The sequence below is a fragment of the Dendropsophus ebraccatus genome, chromosome 11, assembly GCF_027789765.1.
Source record: "Dendropsophus ebraccatus isolate aDenEbr1 chromosome 11, aDenEbr1.pat, whole genome shotgun sequence".
NCBI classification, from domain to species: Eukaryota; Metazoa; Chordata; class Amphibia; order Anura; family Hylidae; genus Dendropsophus; species Dendropsophus ebraccatus.
In genome coordinates, this window is record NC_091464.1 from 14255301 (window position 1) to 14277603 (window position 22303).

The following is a 22303-nucleotide window of genomic DNA, read 5'->3' on the forward strand; positions in this document are numbered from 1 at the left end:
TCTCCCTCCCCGTGCCTGTACTGTGCCGCTCACCTCTCTCCCTCCCCGTGCCTGTACTGTGCCGCTCACCTCTCTCCCTCCCCGTGCCTGTACTGTGCCGCTCACCTCTCTCCCTCCCTGTGCCTGTACTGTGCCGCTCACCTCTCTCACTCCCTGTGCTTGTCCCATGTCACTTACCTCCCTCTCTCCCCCAGAAAGAGAGAGAGAAATAAGACATCCCCCGAAAATAAGACATAGTGCCTCTTTGGGAACAAAAAGTAAATTTAAGTCTCTGACTTGTTTTCGGAGAAACACGGTATTTTACATCAGCCTGGGCCTAGGTTGCTATAAAAAAACGAATAGATCTCTGGAATACCTCTTTAGGCTGATCTCCGTACAGTAAAAGTAAGGACCCTTTCACACATTTGCTAAATCTGTCTGCATTTGCTGACCCGCAGATGCGGACCAATTCCTCTCTATGACCCCATACACACATCTGTACAGCACGGATCCCCTATCCATGGTAGGTGCCCTTTCAGACAGGCAGGTCCGGCCCGGAGTTGCAGGTCTGCAGCTACTGGGAAGACGGATGTGTAAGTGTCGCCTGATTCTATCACTGTCATTTAGTGTCAGGAAGAGCAAAAAAAGAGTGTGTGTTAGAGACCTTTGCACTAGCATCAAAAAATAGAAGCAGATTAGAAAAAAATAACATTTTCATATCAGTCTCTAATAAGTGTAAAAAAAAAAAAAAAAAAGTCTAGGCCATACATTTCCATAGTTTATAAACCCAATGAAAATAACCTTGTACAAATTTAGCAAAATTCATTTATTTTGATTTTTAATCATTTGTTCTCTATTTAATCACTTGTTTTATTTTGCCGGGTCTGGTAAAATGAGACATAGTATAAAATTGTGATTTAGGGAAGAGAAATAAAATCTTATTTTGTTATAAAAGAAAATAATCCTAGTGTTGACTTTGCAGGTTTTTAAATCACCTCATTCCTGCTTCTTATCCAGTGCCTCGACGTTGTAATTCTTAAGGAGAAGGTGTTCTAAGAATTCTGGGGCCCAGTCTCTAAACAGCATTACAAACTTGGTAGCATAATACTGGTAATAAACCTCTCTTTGTCTCAGGGCTCCACCTTTAATGATTTCTAGGGCACATTCTTCTTTTGGAGCCGCAGGCTGCTGGATCACATGGGATACTGTATTTACAGCAGTGTCTGCAATAAAAAACATAACATTTTACAGTTAATCGTGAAGTCCATAGAAAAAACAAATGTTAATTCTCCCTATCATGCACATGTCATACCAGTACTGCTACAGACGCTTGTAAGCTCTCATGAGGGAGGCAGGTATTCTAGAAGACTGCTCAAGGGGAACTCCAGCAATCACAAAAAATGCACAAGAAGCATATCGGTGCACTTACCAATCCCCCCCACTTGTTTGACACCTTTCCCAGTTGTCTATGCTTTTCTTAGACTCAGATTCAAACTTTTAGGAATGATCCCAGTGTTACATCATGGCACCTGGCAAGGAAGCGGCATCTCCCAGCATGCATTGCACCTCAGAGACAAGTGCCAGGTACCCGTTCCTGTCTTCTAGTATCTGCCCACCACTGGCTCTGTCTGCTTTTGCTTAACACAGTTAACACAGTATCTATCTATTTATTCCTCTACATAGCTAGATTAGAGATAGATTAAACAACAGTGTCTCCTTTCCCCTATATTACTCAGGAGAGGCTGTTGTTTCCCTGCCCTTGGCCTGGTGATCACTGTGTGATGTCAGTGGTGGCTAGGGTTACAGATGAGGTGTTACAGCTTGCCTGGAAACAGAAGAGACAGATCATGTGACAAGCGGGGCAACTGTTTGAAACTCCACCAGTGACTGACCTGTGTATGCCTCTTAATAAATCAGGCAGGACCTACATCTGCTGCAGGTGGTTGCGCTTATCCATAGAATATGCTAGGGGTGCAGTTGATAAATCTGCCCCTTTAAGTTTATCCTGTCTGAGAATTCAGTTGTTTTTTTTTTAATCTAGGTCAGTGTGTGTTTTAATCTAAAAAGGATTTTGTTGCATGTAATTCTTGTACTTGTTCTTTGCATGTAATTCTTTAATCAGGGGATTTGTGCATTTACACATTTTTTTTAAAATAGTTTTAGGGTACAGACACACAACATATCTGCAGCGGATTTCTCACTGCAAATTTGCAGTGAAATCCGCTGCGGATGCTTGCCCATTCATTTCAATGGGCTGACATACTCAGTGCCATTAACCTCCGTGGCCCGGGAATATACTGTACCCAGTCCCCGTCCCTGCTTGCTTCGGGAGGCCCCTGAATGCATGCTCCCACGCTGCGGTGGTTTAATGGTGTTTGACTTATTATTATCCCGCTGCGAGTATTTCAGCCTATTGAAGTGAATGGGCAAGTATCCGCAGCGGTTTTCACTGCAAATCCGCTGCGGACAGGTTGTGTGTGTTTGTACCCTTAATAGCAAAAAAGAAAAAAAATACAAGATACTGTGTGGAGGTGTGAAGGAAAAATGGATGAATAAACCCTACAAGTACAGCATGCAGCATTTGGAAAATACTGTGTGGACACTTTGGGGGAGATTTATCAACCATGGTGTAAAGTGACACTGGCTCAGTTGCCCCTAGCAACCAATCAGATTCCACCTTTCATTCCTCACAGACTCTTTGGAAAATGAAAGGTGGAATCTGATTGGTTGCTAGGGGCAACTGAGCCAGTTTCACTTTACACCATGTTTGATAAATCTGCCCCATTATCTTTACTGAAAAATACAGCAGGGATAATAGTGTAGCACAGACTCTCCACTGCCGTCCTGTTTGGTAGCTCCACTCCTCACTTGTCCCCCTGTCTCCTTCTTTCATAAATGGCTGACTATGAAGGAGCATGTGATCATACACATCACTTAGCCACCTCCTTAGCAATATGATGCGCTTAAGTGCATCATATTATGTTACGTTTACACTGAGCGATAATTCGCCCAATCGAATGATTAACGATTGTGAAGCAACAATTTGGTTTTATAACAATCAGCGTTTAGACGAATAAATCGTTGGAAAAATCGTTATTGCGATCGTTTTTAAGCCCATCTCACACATAGGGTGAATCTGTGAAAGACAGTTTACACTAAGCGATCTGCGAAATTTTAGCCATCAACCAACAACGATTTGAGAACATGTTAAAAAATCACAATAAATGATTTCTCGCTTGTTGCTTGATGGTTCGCTGTGTTTACACGAGCCGATTATCGCTCAAATGTGATCGTTATTGCGAAAATTCAAGCAATAATCGTTCCGTGTAAAAGCACCATTAGCCATAGCTATTTATGAAAGGAGCAACCACCCAGTGGAACAAGAGGACTGTACAGGTGCGGAGCCATTGAGAGTAAATGCCTCAGGCCTTATTCACAGGTCCCGCAAAGCTGTCCGTGATTGTGGATCCGCAATTATGGATCCACTTATTGCCCATTGATTTCTATTGGGCTATTCACACAGTCTGTTCTATTGCGGATCCGCAAACCATACTGCAGAAAATAGGATATGTCCTAGTGCGGATTGTGATTGCGGTACGGATTACCAATAGAAGTCTATGGGATCCGTGTCTATGGGATTGCGGATGTCACATCTGTGACAAGTGTGGATCAAATCTTATAAACTAGGTACTTTTTTATTTATCAGTTCAACATTTTTGCGAATACGGATGCAATTACAGAACTTTTTTCACAGATCACGGATTACAAATAGTGGACCTGAAAAATCACTGGATGTGTGAATATGGCCTTGTTGTTATCACTGCCGTTATATAAGGTGGTCAACCCCTTTAATGACTGTTTTAACCTACATAAAAATAATAATTCTCGCCTGTTAGTATAACTGTAATGTAACATGTTACTTTATTGTGAATCAACCTTACCTGTATCAATATAGCTGAGAACACACAATGTAATAGAAACATTAATTTTTTGATGGTAGAATTCCATTCGGAGAGAACTGAAGAAGCCATCCAGGGCAAATTTAGTGGTCGAATATGGCACGGACAAGGGTAAGCCAACTTTGCCTAAACATTTGCAAAATAACAACTGTGAAACATTTTACATAAATGCACAAAGAATCGGAAAATACAGCATGCTCAACAAGTGCAACTGTCGTTATAAAAACTTTTGACATATCATAGAGACAAAGAGAGTTTTGATCGGTCCGGGTCTGAGAATGAGGGGGGAGAAGACACGCTGCAGCGCATCCTCTCCCCGCTCTGAATTAAAAAGAAAGAGTCAGACCTATAATGGGCTCCTATGGAGCTTGACTTTTTTTTTTCCATCTGCGATTCCTCTCCGTGCTCTCCCCCGACTGGTACAGGTGTGAGCACTCAGACCCGGAATGATCAAAACTTTTGACATGCATCTATGACACGTCAAAAGTGTTATATAATGACAGGTACACTTAAAAAAAAAAAAAAAAAAACTGCTCACCAGCAGTCTTTCTCCAACCTGACAAAGCTTGAGAGGATCTATAGAGAAGAATTTCCAAATCCAGGTGTAAAAACTGTGTGGCATCAAACCAAAGACAACTGGAGGCTGTAGTTGCCGCCAAAGGTGTTTCAACTAAGTACTTAGTAAAGGGTCTGCATACTTATACAGTGGTACCTTGGTTTAAGAGTAACTTGGAATAAGAGTGTTTTTGGATTAAGAGCCATTATTTCAAAACAATTGCCGTTCGCTTGGTCGTTCAGCCAATGCGTGGTCGTAGCCTCTGTGTGTAATACATCTGCAACTTTATCTTTACTTCAACAATTTTTATATAAAAGCCTTCTTGTAATTACCTGCAAGTGAAGAGACTACAACAATGTTGCCACCACTGGCTTTCAGCATCGGCAGAGCTTCGACCGTCATGGCGACATAGCTCAGAAAATTTATTTCAAGGAGATTGCGTATATGAGCCACGTCGCCATCAAAGAAATTAAAGTAAGTGTAACCAATATGGTTCAAGATTAGCATGTCCAGTCCACCTACATGTAAAGAAAAGTACACCAATTATATCTGTAAACCGATTTGTAAGTAATGTATATTTAACTGAAGGGTATACTAGAAAAGAAGCCATGCAAGACAAATAAAATTAAGTAAAAAAAAAGTAAAAGTTAATTTATGCAAATATATTCAAGTGGTTATCCAGGATAAGAAAAAAAAACACAGGTACTTTTTGGCAAAAACAGCACCACTCCCGTCCTCAGGTTTTGTGATATTACAAGCCTATCAGAGGTGGGATTCAGTGTCTTCTTATGTGTTTTCTCCCAATCAGACAGCTCTCTGAAGGATATTAATAGTGAGGGAGAGCAGATTTGGAGCAGTTCAGTCTTTATCCTGGTAAGGCTAGGTTCACACTGCGTTTTCAGCATCCGTTTAACGCATCCGTTTTTTGCAAAAAAAACGCATGAAAAACGGATTGCAAAAAACGGATTCATTTGTGTGCATCCGTTTTTCCATTGACTTCCATTATAAAAAAAAAACGGATCCGTTTTTTTTGGCGGACCAAAACGGACCAAAAAACGTTGCTGACCCTATTTTTCTGGACGTTAAAAAAAACGGATCCGTTAAACGGATGCTGAAAACGCAGTGTGAACCTAGCCTTAGTGAGAGGAAGTACAAAAGAGTGTCCCTTCTGAAGAGACTTTTCGGGCCCTGGCCCCCTACCACTATGTTGTTCTAAAATATATTTTCATAAGAGTTCCAGCCATTCTAGGCTACAAACACCTCTGGCAAGGCTACTAGAGACGGGGAAGAAAACTTCATCCATGTTGGAAGACTGTCTTCCAGAGCCTGATAACTGAGCCAGAGGCCAAAAGACAGCATTTAGGTAAAAGCAAGTAAAGCCGAGAACTCTGTATTGTGCTAGGTTTCCTAAGGGTTCTCCTTGACGGCTAGCTTTACACACTAGGTGGGGCCTGTGTTCCTGGTTCTGTGTCACTCTGTGTCCACGGACAGAAGTAGACAGATCTTTATAACCGCGGATGCAGACACCTCTTTTTCTACACAGCTGAGGTCTTGATATATCCTCCTCCCTGCAAGTAGCCCACTGTGACCTAAGTCAATGCTTTAACCAGTAACAAGAGACTTTCTCAAGTAATATCAAGTGATTTATCCAAAAGTATTCTACGCACCCAGCTCACTACAAAGGATCTCAGTTAGTCACATTCAACTACTATATTTCTGCACCTTACCAAAAGAAATGTGATTTATTGTATACTGTGCCTTTAAGAAGTCTACAAATAAAAGTTACACCTGTTTAAGTCTATCCTGGACTCTGTAGTTCCACTCACTACACCTGCAAAAGCAAAAATTTTAACAGGCATGTGACTACCCGGTTAGGGTACATACCATTCAGGCCCTGTGACAAGAACCAAAGAGAAAACCAAAAGGTGCCAAAAATGACAAAAAAAATGACCTGGAGATTGCGCTCACCACCAAACAACGTAGTAGAAACCGATGTTCACATAAAACACGATTTATTCAGTCCAACAATAACGCGTTTCATGGCTATGGCGCCCCTTCGTCAGATTCAGATTTGTCCTGAATCTGACGAAGGGGCGCCATAGCCCTGAAACGCGTTATTGTTGGACTGAATAAATCGTGTTTTATGTGAACATCGGTTTCTACTACGTTGTTTGGTGGTGAGCGCAATCTCCAGGTCGTTTTTTTTGTCATTTTTGGCACCTTTTGGTTTTACCTGACTCCACGGGTCCTTGCACAAGGAGCCCGGTTTAGACCTGTTGTGAAGACTGCTGCTACCCCAATCCCTGGGAGGTGTGTTGGACACACCATTACATGTGCTGTTGGGTGTTGTGGCTCTGTTTCCACAACCCCAAAAGGTGAGCAGTGATTTTTTACATGTGTTAGATCATTATTTCAATCCAGAGGTACTACTCTATGAGGCGCTCTGCCTTTCTTTTTGCTCTTTGTTTCTACAAGAACCAAAGAGATACACTACCTGCCATAGCTAACACCCCCTGGCTATCATGGGTTACTGCATTTATTCTTTTAATCATTGGACACATAAGATCTGCAATGAAATCCACAGCACACTTGAACATTTTTTTTTTTTATATTGTGTGTCCCGCTTGTTTTTCCATTTTGTGTTGTTTTTTTATACGTGTATAATGCTTTTGGGACATACTGTATATAGAAGGGAGTAATATTTGGTTGTGTAATATACTAGTGTATATTCACTTCTATTATTAATGATATCATTATGACACCTAACTATGACACACAAAAAAACACAAAAACAAACTAAATACCAGTGGGAACCGAATTTTTCTGATGCAAATTACTAAAATATGTAACCAAATGTAGGGGGATAACTCAATTACTGAATACTATTCTATTTTCAATCAAGTATTATAAATGTTTCTTAGCACTTACCAAATAAACGTTCAGCTTCCTGAACTACATACTTTGCAAAAGTTATATTGTCCATACTTCCAGGGATATAATAGGCAGAAGCTGCACCAAGTTTTCTACATTTTTCTACCACCTGAAAAGAAAAAAATTAAATGTCACAAAACCCTGTATGTATCATATATGTATTATTTGCTGTATTTATTTTTTACTTTTAGGATGCGTTCACACAATAGTGAGTTTGCAGCGGACTCCATGCTACGAGTTTCACAGTGAAATCCGCTGCGATAGGCTATGTTCACACAACGTTTTTTTCAGCTCCGTTTAAAATGATGTCCGTTTTTTAGCAGCCTGCCTCCCCTTAGTGCAATGACTGATGTTTGCACATTATTTTAGTTTGGGATTACTGACTGACCTTTGGGCGTGTCTTAATTTAAAAGTCCATTGAATTTAATAGTTAAAACGGAGAAAGAACGGTTACAAAAGAAGAACTGTGTGTGAACAACTAATAAAAAACGTCCGCTGTTTGCAAAAGACGTCAGAAAATAATGTTCATGTTCATTATTTTGACGTCCGCAGCAAAAAAGGCCGTTTTTCAATGCATAGTGTGCATTGCACGTCCATCTTCCCATTGACTCCAATGCATTGCCATTGCAGTCAGTTAAATCATGGCAAAAACGGATGTTATTTTAAATATGAAAATCGGCGCCTTTTCTCTATTTTTGACGTTGTGTGAACATAGCCATACTCTGTAGCATTATAGTCTATGGCCTTGCATGGCCCTGAATGTAGTGAAAGCCATATATTAAACTGATTAGCTGCAAGGATGGTAAAAATAATACACAGCAAATGTTTACCTGTCTGCACTCCCTCTCAGTCAGTCAATGATTGGCTGTGACTCCAGAGATGAGAGTGACAGCCCATTCAGCCAATCAGTACGTGACTGAGATAGGACAGAGCCGCAGACGGTGTTTGGGTGAGTGGGCTGTCACTCTTGTCTCGAAAGTGATAGTCCACTCAGCCAATAGCTGGCCGCCACTGCCCCGTCTCAGTCAGTAATTGGCTGAGCGGGCTGGATGTGCCCCAAAGAGAAAAACGGAAATGCAAAAGACAGAAGAGAACACTGGGGGAACGCGGACAGGCAAGTATTGCACCAGAACAGCGAAACTGTGTAGCTAATTTATTGCAGTTCATTAAAGGGGTACTCCAGCGAAAAGCTTTTTCCCAGTAATTGAAACACATTACAAAGTTATATAACTTTGTAATATGCTTTAATGACCTATCTGCCCCCTTCCCTATCTCTCCCCCCCCCAACCTCCCACCAGGAAGAGAAGTAAACTCATTCTTACTTAATGACTGTTGACCTTAGAATTTTCTGTGGCAGCCATTTTGTGACAATGACATCATCAAGAGGGAGGCTGGTCTAGGCTCTGTTAAGCCAGCCTTCCTTTGTCAGATGACTCAGGTTGCGTAGCTCTGATTGGCTGAGCAAGATATAAGCCTTCTAACAGTTTTACAGACAACACAGGAGACAAAGTGCATCATGGGAAACCCCAAACCAGGAAGTGAAGAAAAAATGAAGCCACCAACTGGAGCTTCAGGGACCTACAAACAGAGACAGACTCAGGAGGAATGGTAAGTGTAAAAACTATGTTTATGGTAGATTGATAGTTTTATTTTTTTTATCAGCGCCGGAGTACCCCTTTAAATGAGAAGTCAAGGCAGACCACTTTTTTTCACAAGTGAAGGGGAGGATAAAAGAAATAACAAGCTCTCATCTCCTTCAATCTGTGACTTTGGGAGCTTCTGTAAAATTTAGCAAAAATTTTCCCAGAAAAAATCCCAGACAAAATAGCGCAGTATTTTTTCCCAGTAAAATGCTGAACCCCAAGACAAGAATCAAAGCGACCCCAATTAAGTTATTGGTATCTAGCATGCAGCCATTTTTTGTTCTTCTGGTGAATGTGATTCACACTGTTCCTGAAAGGTAAATAAAGGCTTCTTTCTCATCTTAATCTACTCAAAACCCAGTGCTTCAGAAACCTTTTTTACCACCCCATATGGCATGTATAGTAGTGCAAAGTAAACAATCCCCAGCACAGTTCAGTCTAGTGCATTTTCATCAGCACTATGACATAGCAGAGAGGAAGACCCATCTAACAAACCAGGCATTTACAAAAAATCTTTTGAAATTACATTAATAAAAATATGTACTGACATGACACCCCTTTAATTCCGGCAGAATGGTGTTACCTTCTTGAGTCTGACTTCAGTACGGGCTGTTATCACTACATGTGATCCCATCTTTGCCAGGTGATATGCCATCTGTTCACCAATGCCAGAACTTGCTCCAGTAACAATCACTCTTTTTCCCTTAAGCATTTCTAAAGAAACAAAATCAACATTTAATGACCACAGTAATTCCTCATATTACAAAATGAATTTCTTCTGCCACTGGAACATTTTCTCCTGTCTGAACATTGCAGAGGTCCTTAACGATCCAGCCTATGTTCAGTATTCACACAGGTGATGAATAGGAGACAATCTGCCTAGAGCATTCCTAATGATGAGGAGGGCAGGGAGGAGGGACAGCCTAATGCATACACAATCCAAGCCCCGGTCGTTGGGCACAGGGCTGCCAGTTTAAAATTTGTTTTTTAGGACAACAACTGCATCCCCTGCCGAACGGACCCCAGTACAGATCTTGGATTAAAAGCAGCTATCCGAAGGTACAAGTGGTTTGGGGGGTCTAATTGTGGGTACAGAGTCACTTTAAAGAAATAGTCCCACCAAATTTAACCCCTTAAGGACTGGGCCATTTTCTGTTTTTACACTTGCGCTTTTTTCTCTTTGTGTTTAAAAGGTGGCCATTGCATTTTATCACCTACAGACCCACACAAGCCCTTATTTTTTGCAACACTAGTTGTACTTTGCAATGACAGACTAAATTTTTCCATAAAATATGCTGCGAAACTGAGAAAAATTATATGCCCATTGAAATTGAAAAAAAAAAAAGTTGTTTCCATTTTGGGGGTTTGGTGATTACGCCCTCAGAGAACATAGATAACATGTCAGTTTTACCAAAGGACTGAGTCAGGACAATTGCAACAACTATTTATACAACTTTTAATTTATTTGGCCAATTAAAAAAAAAAAGAAAAAACTTTTTAAAAAATCTACATGTGTTTTAAACTGTTCTATTGCCATGCTCTTAACTCTTTTATTTTTTTGGTCTATGGGGATATTTAAGAACTAATTTTTCGCACCATGATCTGTACTTTCTAGTGGTACCTTGCTTGCACATATGCAATGTTTTAATCACTTTTATTACTATTTTTCTGGATGTGATGTGGCCAAAAATCTTCAATTTTGCATTTTGACAGGTTTTTATGCTTACACGAATTACCATGTGAGATCAGGAATACAATTTAATAGTTTTGCGATTCCGCACACGGCGATAGCAAATATGTTTATTTATAAAATGTGAAAAGGGGGGTGATTTAAACCTTTATTTTGGGATGGGATTTTATCCAATCTGACACAGTGCTCTCTCCTGCCACCTCTGTCCATGTCAGGAACTGCCCAGAGCGGAAAAGGTTTTCTATGGGGATTTCCTACTGCTCTGGACAGTTCCTAACATGGACAGAGGTGGCAGCAGAGAGAACTGTGTCAGACTGGAAAGAATATATCACTTCCTGCAGGACATACAGCAGCTAATAAGTACAGGAAGACTGGAGATTTTTTTAATAGGAGTAAATTACAGATCTCTGGCACTTTCTAAAACCAGTTGATTAAAACCCCTTTAACCCCTTTGTTATTTTTCTGTGGTCGAACGATCAGAAAGTGTGTATTACTGTAATGTCTTTGTCTTTATATGTACCCTTAAAATTATAAAGTGCAGTGGAATATGTTGGAGCTATTTACTGTTATTTGATCTTATGTCTAAATAACACCTGGTGGCGATATTTCTTTTTTCTTCCTAAGATGCTCCATTGTAGCAGCCATATAACATGTGACTTTGTGCCGTGGCGGCTTATGACAGCTCTGCCGAATAACATAAGAAATGATAATAGCCTTGGACTTTACACGTTGGATTATAAAGCGTGATATCTGATGGGTGATCTGAAGATTTCTCACCTGCCAGACAGCAATGGAACGGATTTACTCTTTTGGCCTTGCCCTATGCTGTCTATAAAGTGTACAATATACACTACAATGGTAAATGTACCTGTGTATTCTATAACAGTCACCATCGTGAACAATAATGCGGGGAGTAAAAAAAACTAATTTTAGTTAACTGCATTTGTGTATGGATGCATCTGGGTCTTGTGGTTTAGGTGCTTCTCTTCAGGCTAAATGGTGCTGAGCAATGGCATCATTCCTGGAGAGAGAATGGCATGCATAAGAAATTTTTTTGTGTGTTGGTCTCTCTGGTTGTTATTACGTACCATTATCTGCCTGTTTTCCAATTGCCCCCTGGTGGTGAAGCTCCTTAGCCATCTAGTATTGTTATGTTTGAAATGTAATATATGGCTTAACCCTTTAAGGACATGGCCCATTTTCGTTTTTACGTTTTCGGTTTTTCCTCCTTGTGTTTAAAAGGTCATAGCACTTGCATTTTTCCACCTAGAAACCCACATGACCCCTTATTTTTTGCGTCACTAATTGTACTTTGCAATTATAGGCTGAATTTTTGCATAAAGTACACTGCGAAACCAGAAAAAAATTCAAAGTGTGGTGAAATTGAAAAAAAAAAACGCATTTCTTTTATTTGGGGGAAATGTGTTTTTACGCCATTCGCCCTGGGGTAAAACTGACTTGTTATGCATGTTCCTCAAGTCGTTATGATTAAAACGATATATAACATGTATAACTTATATTGTATCTGATGGCCTGTAAAAAATTCAAACCGTTGTTAACCAATATACGTTCCTTAAAATCGCTCCATTCCCAGGCTTATAGCGCTTTTATCCTTTGGTCTATGGGGCTGTGTGAGGTGTCAGTTTTTGCGCCATGATGTGATCTTTCTATCGGTACCTTGATTGCGCATATACGACTTTTTGATCGCTTTATATTACATTTTTTCTGGATTTGATGCGACCAAAAATGCGCAATTTTGCACTTTGGGATTTTTTTGCGCTGACGCCGTTTACCGTACGAGATCAGGAATGTGATTAATTAATAGTTCGGGCGATTACGCACGCGGCGATAGCAAACATGTTAATTTATTTATTTATTTGTTTACTTTTATTTAAAACCTGGGAAAAGGGGGGTGATTCAGACTTTTATTAGGGGAGGGGGCTTTTTACTATTAACAACACTTTTTTTTTTTACACATATACTAGAAGCCCCCATGGGGGACTTCTAGTATATACACTTGGATCTCTCATTGAGATCTCTGCAGCATAGATATGCTGCAGAGATCCATGAGATCGGCACTCGTTTGCTTTCGGCTGCTGCAGCCGAAAACGAACGAGTGCCGAGCCGAGGACGGCGCCATCTTGGACGCGTCCCCGGCCGGCATCAGTAACGGAGATCGCTCCTCCGGGACAAGGTCCCGGAGGAGCGATCTCCCCCACTAGACCCCAGGGAAACGTTGCCTCCGGTAATCGGAGGCAGCTGTCAACTTTGACAGCTGCCTCCGATTAGCTAATTAGCGGGCACGGCGATCAGACCGTGCCCGCTAATAGCAGCGGTCCCGGGCTACTCGCGGCACCCGGGATCGCGGCACTTCAAAGCTTTGAAGTGCAAGTGAGGACATATGACGTACGCATACGTCCTATGTCCTTAAGAGGTTAAAGCGTAACTGTCATATTTTTTTTTTATTGCACAAATCAGTAGTATAAGCGATTTTAAGAAAATCTGTAATAGGTTTTATCAGCCAAAAAAGCCTCCTTCTGTACTCAAGAAGCAATCTCCCAGCCTCCCCCCCTGACTTCTTATCTGTGCATTATCAGGCAAACACGTCTTCATTACAGAGAAGCCAGTGAAGACGGGTTCTGCTCTCTCCAATGTAAGCCTATGGAGGGGGGAGGGGCTGAGGGAGATGAGGGAGCAGGAAGAGGTGACATGAAGGTCAGCTGTTTGTATACTGTCTGGGCACCTAAACCGCAGGATTCTGGGGTCAGAAAGGTCAGTGCTTATCTATGAACTTACTGAGAGAAGATTGCAGGGTGTTGTGCTTTGCAAGACTGCTCCGTGCTCAGTCACTCCTAACAGCCCCTCCCCTCTCCATAGCCACATAATGGAGACAGAAATCCTGCAGCTTCTGATGTGAGGGGGGAGGCTGGGAGATTGCATTTTCAGTCCAGAAGGAAACTCTTTTGGTTTATAAAACCTATTACAAAGTTTCTTAAAATCGCTTGTACTGTTGATATTTAATGTTTTCAAAAAAATGACTCTGAATGACTCTGACAGTTACGCTTTAAAGGGGTTATCCAGTGCTACAAAAACATGGCCACTTTCTGTCAGAGACAACACGACTCTTGTCTCCAGTTCAGGTGCGGTTTGCAATTAAGCTCTATTCATTTCAATGGAACTGTGCAGCAAAACCCACCCAAGCTGGAGACAAGAGCGGTGCTGTCTCTGGAAAAAAGTGGCCATGTTTCTGTAGCGCTGGATAACCCCTTTAAGGTTTGCCATATCCCAGGTACCTCAAATGAGGTGGCTGATGTTTGTCATGTTTCCAGTTTGGCAGGTTCCACAAGCTGGTCCTAGATACAGAAGAGAATTGTTTTCTGGAAGTTGGTCCAGCTTACCTGTGAGAGCTCCTACTGTCCTAATGTCATGTCAATAAGGGGAATGCGGTAGAATTTTAAGGCTATGTTCACACAATGTAAGTAAATTATTAATCACGGCCGTTGTTGCCAATTTGCAACACGGCCGTGATTAATCCTTTACCTACATTGTGCTGCAGGTTAAGGGAATCCTAGTATACACTCCAGCCGGGAACTCTAGCGATGGCGCAAAAAACTGACATGTCAGTAAATAGCGGCCGCAAAAAACCCCTGCCAGGTCACACAATGGAGCAGTGTCGGACTGGAGTGCCTTGGGCCCACCAGGGGAAATCATTTTTGGGGCCCACCCTTCAGCCACCACACTTATCTATGGTAACATTAATAAGGCTCCAGTTACACGGCGTGATATGGGGCAGTGTAGAGCAGAAAACCATTACTAATCACGGACGCCAGCAATGATTTGTACAGATGCACAAAAGATCAAATCAGCCGACTATGGGGCGTTTGCTTGTCAGCTGATCTCTGGCACTTTTACATGGGGCTTCCTAGGAGCGCTTGTTACCAATAATTGCCCTGTATAATCGGGTTATAAGACAATTTTCTTTGCATGCTAACAATGTATACTTAGATACAAAAGTGATACAGCCACCAATAACACATATTACCACCATACTGTTACTGACCAAATCCAGTATACCAAGACTGATATTACCAATAATACCAGTATAAGAGGGAAATATTATCACCTCACATATTACCACCATACTGTTACTGACCAAATCCTGTGTACTATGACCAATAACCAGTATATAGAAAGGAAATATTACCACCTCACCACAACCAACATATCGTTACTGACCAAAAGTATACTAAATCCAATAAAACACAGTACCACATAAAAAGTAACAAATATTACCACCACATACTGACTAACACCACCGCTGTTACTGAATAAGATCCACTGTACACAGATCACTATCACCTCATCCAGTCATATAGAGGTGGACGCAGCTACACACAGGTTCTGTACTCCATATACATTACACTGTAGTTATATCAGATGACTCACAGGAGACGTCTTCTCTGATCGGAGTTCTTCCCTTTTCATCTTCTCCATCTGCCCTGTGCCGTCATGAGAACTTCTCCGAGCCACGAATCCACAGAATCTGCCAGACAGACATATTAGGCTCCTCACTCTGGCACCATCCTCATCTCTATACACACTGCACATCTGTACTGTCCCCTTTACACCCTCATTTAGTGGGTGGGCTAACATATATATCCCTTATAGTATATGCCCCCCTCTCTGTAGACACCTTATAGATGGTCCCTTGTTCAGTCCTCCATATAGATGGCCCCATGTGCATCTACTATAGTAGAGAGCCCCCTCTGTGTAATCTCTTTATAGTAGATGACAACCTCTGTGCATCCCCTATCCCAGGGGTCGGGACCCTCAGCTCTCCAGCTGTTGCAAAACTACAACTCCCATCATGCCTGGACAGCCGAAGCTAAAGCTGTAGTTTTGCAACATCTGGAGAGCCAAGGTTCTTTATCCCTGTCCTATAGTATATGACCCCCTCTGTGTATTCCCCTTATAGATGACCCCTCTGTGTAGTCCACTATAGTAGATGCCCCCCCTCTGTGCATGCCCAATTGTATACGCTCCCCCCCATGTAGTGTGCCTTATAGATGGCCCCTTTGTTGTCCCCCTCTGTGTAGTGCCCCTTATAGATTGCCCTTCCCTCTGTTGTCCCCATTATAGATGGCCTCCCCTGTATTGCCCCCCTTATAGATGCCCCCTGTGTTGCCCCCCTTATAAATAGCACCCCGTATTGTCCATCCCTCATATATATAGCCCCCAGTGTTGTCCATGCCCCATATAGGTAGCCACCTTATGTTATCTATCCCACATATAGATAGCCCTCAGTGCTGTTCATCCCCCATATAGCCCCCCTTATGTTTTCCATCTCCATATAGGTAGCCCCCTTATGTTGTCCATCCCCCATAAACATAGACCCTTATGTTGTTTATCCCCTATATAGCCCCCAATCTTTTCCATCCCCCATATAGCCCCCAGTCCTTTCCATCCCACATATAGCCCCCTTATGTTGTCCAGCCCCCCTATAGCCCCCCTTATGTTGTCCATCTCCCCTATAGCCCCCCTTATGTTGTCCATCCCCCCTATAGCCCCTTATGTTGTCCATCTCCCCTATAGCCCCCCTTATGTTGTCCATCCCCCCTATAGCCCCTTATGTTGTCCATCTCCCCTATAGCCCCCTTATGTTGTCCATCCCCCCTATAGCCCCTTATGTTGTCCATCCCCCTATAGCCCCCCTTTTGTCCACCCCCCTATAGCCCCCCTTATGTTGTCCAGCCCCTCTATAGCCCCCTCTTATGTTGTCCATCCCCCTATAGCCCCTTATGTTGTCCATCCCCCCATAACGCCCCTTATGTTCTCCATCCCCCTATAGCCCCCCTTATGTTCTCCATCCCCCCCACAGCCCCCCTTATGTTGTCCACCCCCCCTATAGCCCCCCCTTATGCTGTCCAGCCCCTCTATAGCCCCCCTTATGTTGTCCAGACCCTCTATAGCCCCCTGATGTTGTCCAGCCCCTCTATAGCCCCCCTTATGTTGTCCAGCCCCTCTATAGCTCCCCCTCATGTTGTCCAGCCCCTCTATAGCCCCCCTCATGTTGTCCAGCCCCCCCATAGGCCCCTTATGGTGTCCATCCCCCCCATAGCCCCCCTCATGTTGTCCAGCCCCTCTATAGCCCCCAGTGCTGTCCCCCTCTGATAAAAAAAACAAACCCAACAACAACTCACCTTACAACACGCTCCCCCGTCGGCCGTGCGTCTCTTCTTCTCTCTTCAGATCAGATCAGCAGCTCCCTGGTTCCAGGCTGCGCCACCACATGGCCTAAAGCTGCAATAATGTGCTTGCATTTGGGCAACATGTGAGTTGTGAACTGGGGCCTTGTCTTGTAGAAGACGGACACCTTTTGTCACCATGCCACATCTCCTGGTTTCGCATCCTGCGATAAACAGAAGTGGGAACTCTTTAAACGGGTTATCCAGTGCTACAAAAACATGGCCACTTTCCCCTACTGTTGTCTCCAGTTTGGGTGCAGGTTTTGAAACCCAGTTCCATTGAAGTAAATGGAGCTTAATTGCAAACCGCACCTGAACTGGAGACAACAGTACGGCGAAAAGTGGCCATGTTTTTGTAGCACTGGATAACCCCTTTAATGAACACCCCTTGTATATCTATATCTGGGCAATTGGAGGCCGATGGATAAATTTGATGAATACACTAAATGGGCATTGTGAACGCAAAGTGAAAGCAGCCTAACAGTGCAGACTAAATGGATTTATAATTCATAGTGTATAAACATCTTTATAAGAGCTTGATGTAGAAAGCCCTAAGACCTAAAGACTTTTGGCCTCCATGTGTTTACCTTGACATGATAACCTACCTTATTGCAAAAGATTTGCCAGCTAGTTGATGATTACCAAGAAGTTCTCTTTCACATAACTATACAGAAAATGTATGATCAGATATAATATAAAATATTTTTATAATTTTATCAGGTTTTGGAAACTACTATATATAAGGGAGACTACCCAAAAAAACTAATATTTAAACCATAAAGAGTTATGACACGGTATAAAATAATTGCATAGAGACTAAAATCTGCTAAATGCCCAATATAAAAGGCAATTGTGCATAAATTCATATTGGCATAAACAAGCCATAAAAAGGGGTGGCATATACTTTTTTAACAATTATTTGCTGTCTGCTGGTGGCAAAAGTTTTAACTGGTGAAGTGAAATAAGTATACTGGGCCTCAAATTCATGGCGTAACGCACACCCTTTGAAAATCTGGAAGGTTTTTCACAGGATAAAACTAAAAACCATCCTGCCAATCTAGAAGCGGATGGTTTTAGAATAGAAAACCTGTCAAAACAATTGCAGCATCAGGTGACACTAGTAGATAGCATCAGTATAAGAGGCCATTCACACATCTGCAATAAACGGCCTGTGCAACGGATGTACACTGCAGACTGGACCTGGGAACTCCTTACATCATGATTCATTATCAGTTATTCAGTACAGTAGCACAAATATTTAAACCGTTTCTGTGCTCCCAGCATCATAATGAATCATTGTGTCAGGAGTGCTGAGGTCCCGTCTCAAGTATAGTCCATGCACAGACCACATATTGTGGCCCCTAATGGTGGTTTTACACGGAACGATTTATCATTTGAATTTGCACAATAATGATCGAATTCGAACGCTAACACTGGCCAACAAATTTTCAAAAGTTGTTTGGTTCAGAAATAAAATTATCCATTTCTTAATGATTTTTATGCGCTGAATTCAAATATCACAAGGAAAAATGTCAATTGGCTCTAGTTTCTATGATATGGAAGAGTTCTCATTTTACGTTTTAGTTTAGTTTAGTTTTGAGAATTGTATAGAATACAGTATAATAGCCGACATATTTATTACTTCTACAATCATAAGGAAGCAAGTTTACTGTTCATAAACTTTTAAAATATATTTGTAGGAAACTTAGTTCTATCCGAAATCAACTACAATTTACAGGCAGATCCAAGAATTTTTGCAAATTAATTATGTTTATTGAACTCTGGAATGTCCGTCCTTATTCAATGGCTTCTCAGTGCATTTACACATGTCTTTTGTATTCATACATGGGATTGTCACTGATAACTGTCCAACAGTAATCTGCAAGCTTTAAAGGGGAACTCCAGGTAGAGGTTAAAAAAATGAAACTTCTGCAGAAGCATATAGCATTACTTACCTGTCTATCCCAGTTTTGAAACTACCAAAAATCCATTTTTTGGGGGGAAGGGGGGTTGTTCTGTTTTGTGTTTCTGTCCTTCCTGGTTGATCAGTTCCCAGAATGCAAGGCTTTCCCCCAGCTGATCATCACAGTCCCCCACCAATCACAATCAGTAAAATTAGTGCAGCAGCTGCTTCTGGCCGGACAGAGATGGGGGATCCAGCCAGGCCTCCTGTCTGCATCATCAGCCTGTGCTCAGCAAACACACACAATGTGAGACAGAGGCATGGAAGATATGTCTCCTAAGGTGGGAGAGCAGAAGGAGCAGGAGACAATGTGGATTGGCACAGAGGCCATTTTTTTTTTCACTTCCTGGATTTCTATCAGCTACCAGTGTGGCAGAACCGTACAGATACAGTAATACATTGTATAGACACATCTATATAACTTTTAATGTACTTTTAACAGAAAACAAGTTTTTCTTATCCGGAGTTCCCGTTTAATGGGTTCCATTTACCCTGATACCTTATACCATAACTATTGGTCATTCTAAGATGATGCAATATACTAGTTGATGATGCAATACTGATGATTCAAACTTTTCCCAGTGTTGTATCACAGGCTGTGAGAAGTATAGAAAGTAAATCTACATGTATATCTTGAAAATTAGAGCCAATTTCAAAATTTGAACATCATTTTCGATCTCAGCGCCCCAAAATTAGTTAAGATCAACTGTTTTCATGTCGGAACCTTTTTGGCTGTTGACCAGTTTAATCGTACGTGTAAACGCAGCGAACGATCAAGCGACGAGCGAGAAATCGTTCATTTTGATCTTTCAACAAGTTCTCAAATCGTCGTTGATCGTTCGCAAAAAATTCGCAGATCGTTCCATGTGAACATTCTTTCAACGATTTCATCTGTGTGTGAGATAGGCTTAAGCGATCGCAAAACGATCACATAACGATTTTTCCGTACAATGTATCGTTCTGTCTAAACGCTGATCGTTTAAAAAAAACATTGTTCATTCAAAATCGTTAATCGTGCGATCGGGCGAATTATCGCTCACTATTTCCATGAGTCTTGCTGTAAAGCATGTCACTGAATGCTGTTAAAACCGCTGAGGCAAGATGGCCCCCATAATATTGTAAAAAAAAGAAAATAGAAAATTACTGTCACAAAAACATATTTGCCTCTAATCAGTAATAACAAATCTAGGTAACACATTCCCTTTAAGGGTGCCTTCACCCGGGATAATCGTCCCGTGGAATAGAAGGCAACAATCAGCCGTAGTATACGCTCCGGCCGGGATCGTTAGCGGCACTGCAGGAAACTGGCATGTCAGTTTATTGCGGCCGCTATTCATTGGAATAGTGGCTGCAGAAAACCCTGTCAGTTCAGACAATGCAGTGCTGGGCTCCGGCCGTACGCTCCATTGTGTGTAGTGGGGAATTCTGATGCGGGCGTGCACAGATGCGCCCGCATACGAATTCAGCGGCGAAGATCCTGACATCGGCCGTTCTGTGACCCAGCTGGTCTCTTACTACATGGGAACATGGCCTAAGGCTGGAAAACTGTCACTGCAGTGTTTGTGCAAAAACTGGATCCAAATGTGGACTATATGAGGGGGGGACTTGTGCTTTTTTTTCTGATGGATTCTGACTGGTGTGAAATCCATTCTGGTGCTGGAAGTTTGGGTATCCATAGATACAACCATGCTAGGTTGGTACTGTGCATGAGCCCAATTGGATCAGAATAGAGGTTGGACAGCGGCCACCTGGCATGGTCCTATGCATGGATACCCAACTTCAGGTTAACAAAGTAAAAAAAGAAAAAGAAAAAAAACCTGAATATTCACAGACATAGACAGGTGTCTGTCTTAACTTGCTGCCTAGAGACAGCTTAGCATAAACACAGTGACAGAATCAGTCTTCCCTTAGGGCCCTATTCCACCGGACGATTATCGTTCAGATTATCGTTAAATTGTTCGAATCTACACGATAATCGTTCGGTTGAAATGCAGTTAACGATTAACGACCGAACGAGAAATCGTTGATCGCTTTATAAGACCTGGACCTATTTTTATCGTTGCTCGTTCACATTGAATAAGACGTCGTTCGGTCGTTCGCCATAGATACGAACGCAATAGCGAAGAAATAGTGAAGAGAAAACAATCGCAAATACGATCATAAGTGACGATTATCGTTCCATGGAAATGAGTGAACGTTTTCAGGTCTTTCGCAATAGTGGTCGTTTGAGATCGTTAACGATTATGTGAACGATAATCGTCCGGTGGAATAGGGCCCTTAGACTTTTACATGGTGTTTTTTTGGACTGAAAAAATGCCACAACACAGAAAATTCCTAATAACTGTGCCTGCAGTTTTTCCAGCTTTTTGGGTTTTATTTTTTCTCGGCATTTTCTCCTTTTAGTGTCATGTCAGCAATAATGTAATGTAAGCAATTGAACTAAGCATGAGTGACCCGAGATAGTGGATGTCTGGAGGGTCTTAACCAAGGGCACCAGCAGCATATGGGGGGTGAGTCTATATCTTTCAAATGATACATTATAAGAAATACTTATACATTGGAAATATGTTTCTTTAACACAATGGAGGACATGTATCAACTGGCGTACAGTGTTTTTTCAGGTGGAAAGTGCCGATTTGCAAATGATTTTATTCGCAAATGGCCGATTTGCGAATAAAATATTTGCAAATCAGCACTCTCTGCCGGGTACGCCGGGGGGCGGGAAGGGGGTGTGGAGGGGGCAGTCCGCGCGATTCATTATTCGTTCCGCCAAAAGATACGCAGAAAACCTACTCCAGCTCTCAGCTGGCGAAGGTTTTCTGCCGTGCGCACAGGATTTATGTAGAGGCAGTCCGCCGAAGCTGCGGGGGCATTTTTAAGTGCGGAGCAGAAAATGCCGGACTTAATAAATGTCCCCCAATGTCTCTTCGTGACACTACCTCTTTAAGGTCTCTGAAAACAAGCTAGACAGAAAAGTGACATACTTACCAGGTTGAAATTCTTCTTTCCCAGCATAAAAGTAAATGGCCAGTAGGACCCCGACTAAGGCGAGCAGTGCTTTGTTCAGTAATGCCATGATAGTATGTGCATAGAGAGGTCTGCAGAGAAGCTGACACTCACACAGCACTGCATGTGCAGCACTGTGGTGTCTGGATGGGGCTGGAGAAACGTGATATGAGGGAAGGCAGGTACAAAGGCAGGGCTTCCATTATCTCTCACACTAGACAATCCTTGCTTTCTACAGAATGATTATGCTTTATGTTTATGTGGCTATAGAGCCGTGTATGTGTGTAGCTACTTACAGTAAATCTGTCAGTTGCAATACAGGTTCAAAACT

General features: G+C 42.1%; 1 protein-coding gene across 1 annotated transcript; it reads right to left on the reverse strand.

Moving 5' to 3' along the window:
- Positions 1-832: 832 nt before the first annotated feature.
- On the reverse strand, positions 833-22103 carry HSD11B1 (hydroxysteroid 11-beta dehydrogenase 1). Its single transcript, XM_069945196.1, has 6 exons — positions 21955-22103; positions 9652-9782; positions 7423-7534; positions 4827-5012; positions 3921-4064; positions 833-1202 (listed from the first exon to the last, which is right to left on the reverse strand). Exons 1-6 carry the CDS (start codon positions 22040-22042, stop codon positions 976-978), a joined length of 888 nt encoding a protein of 295 aa, XP_069801297.1. The 5' UTR covers positions 22043-22103; the 3' UTR covers positions 833-975.
- Between the last annotated feature and the right edge of the window lie 200 nt (positions 22104-22303).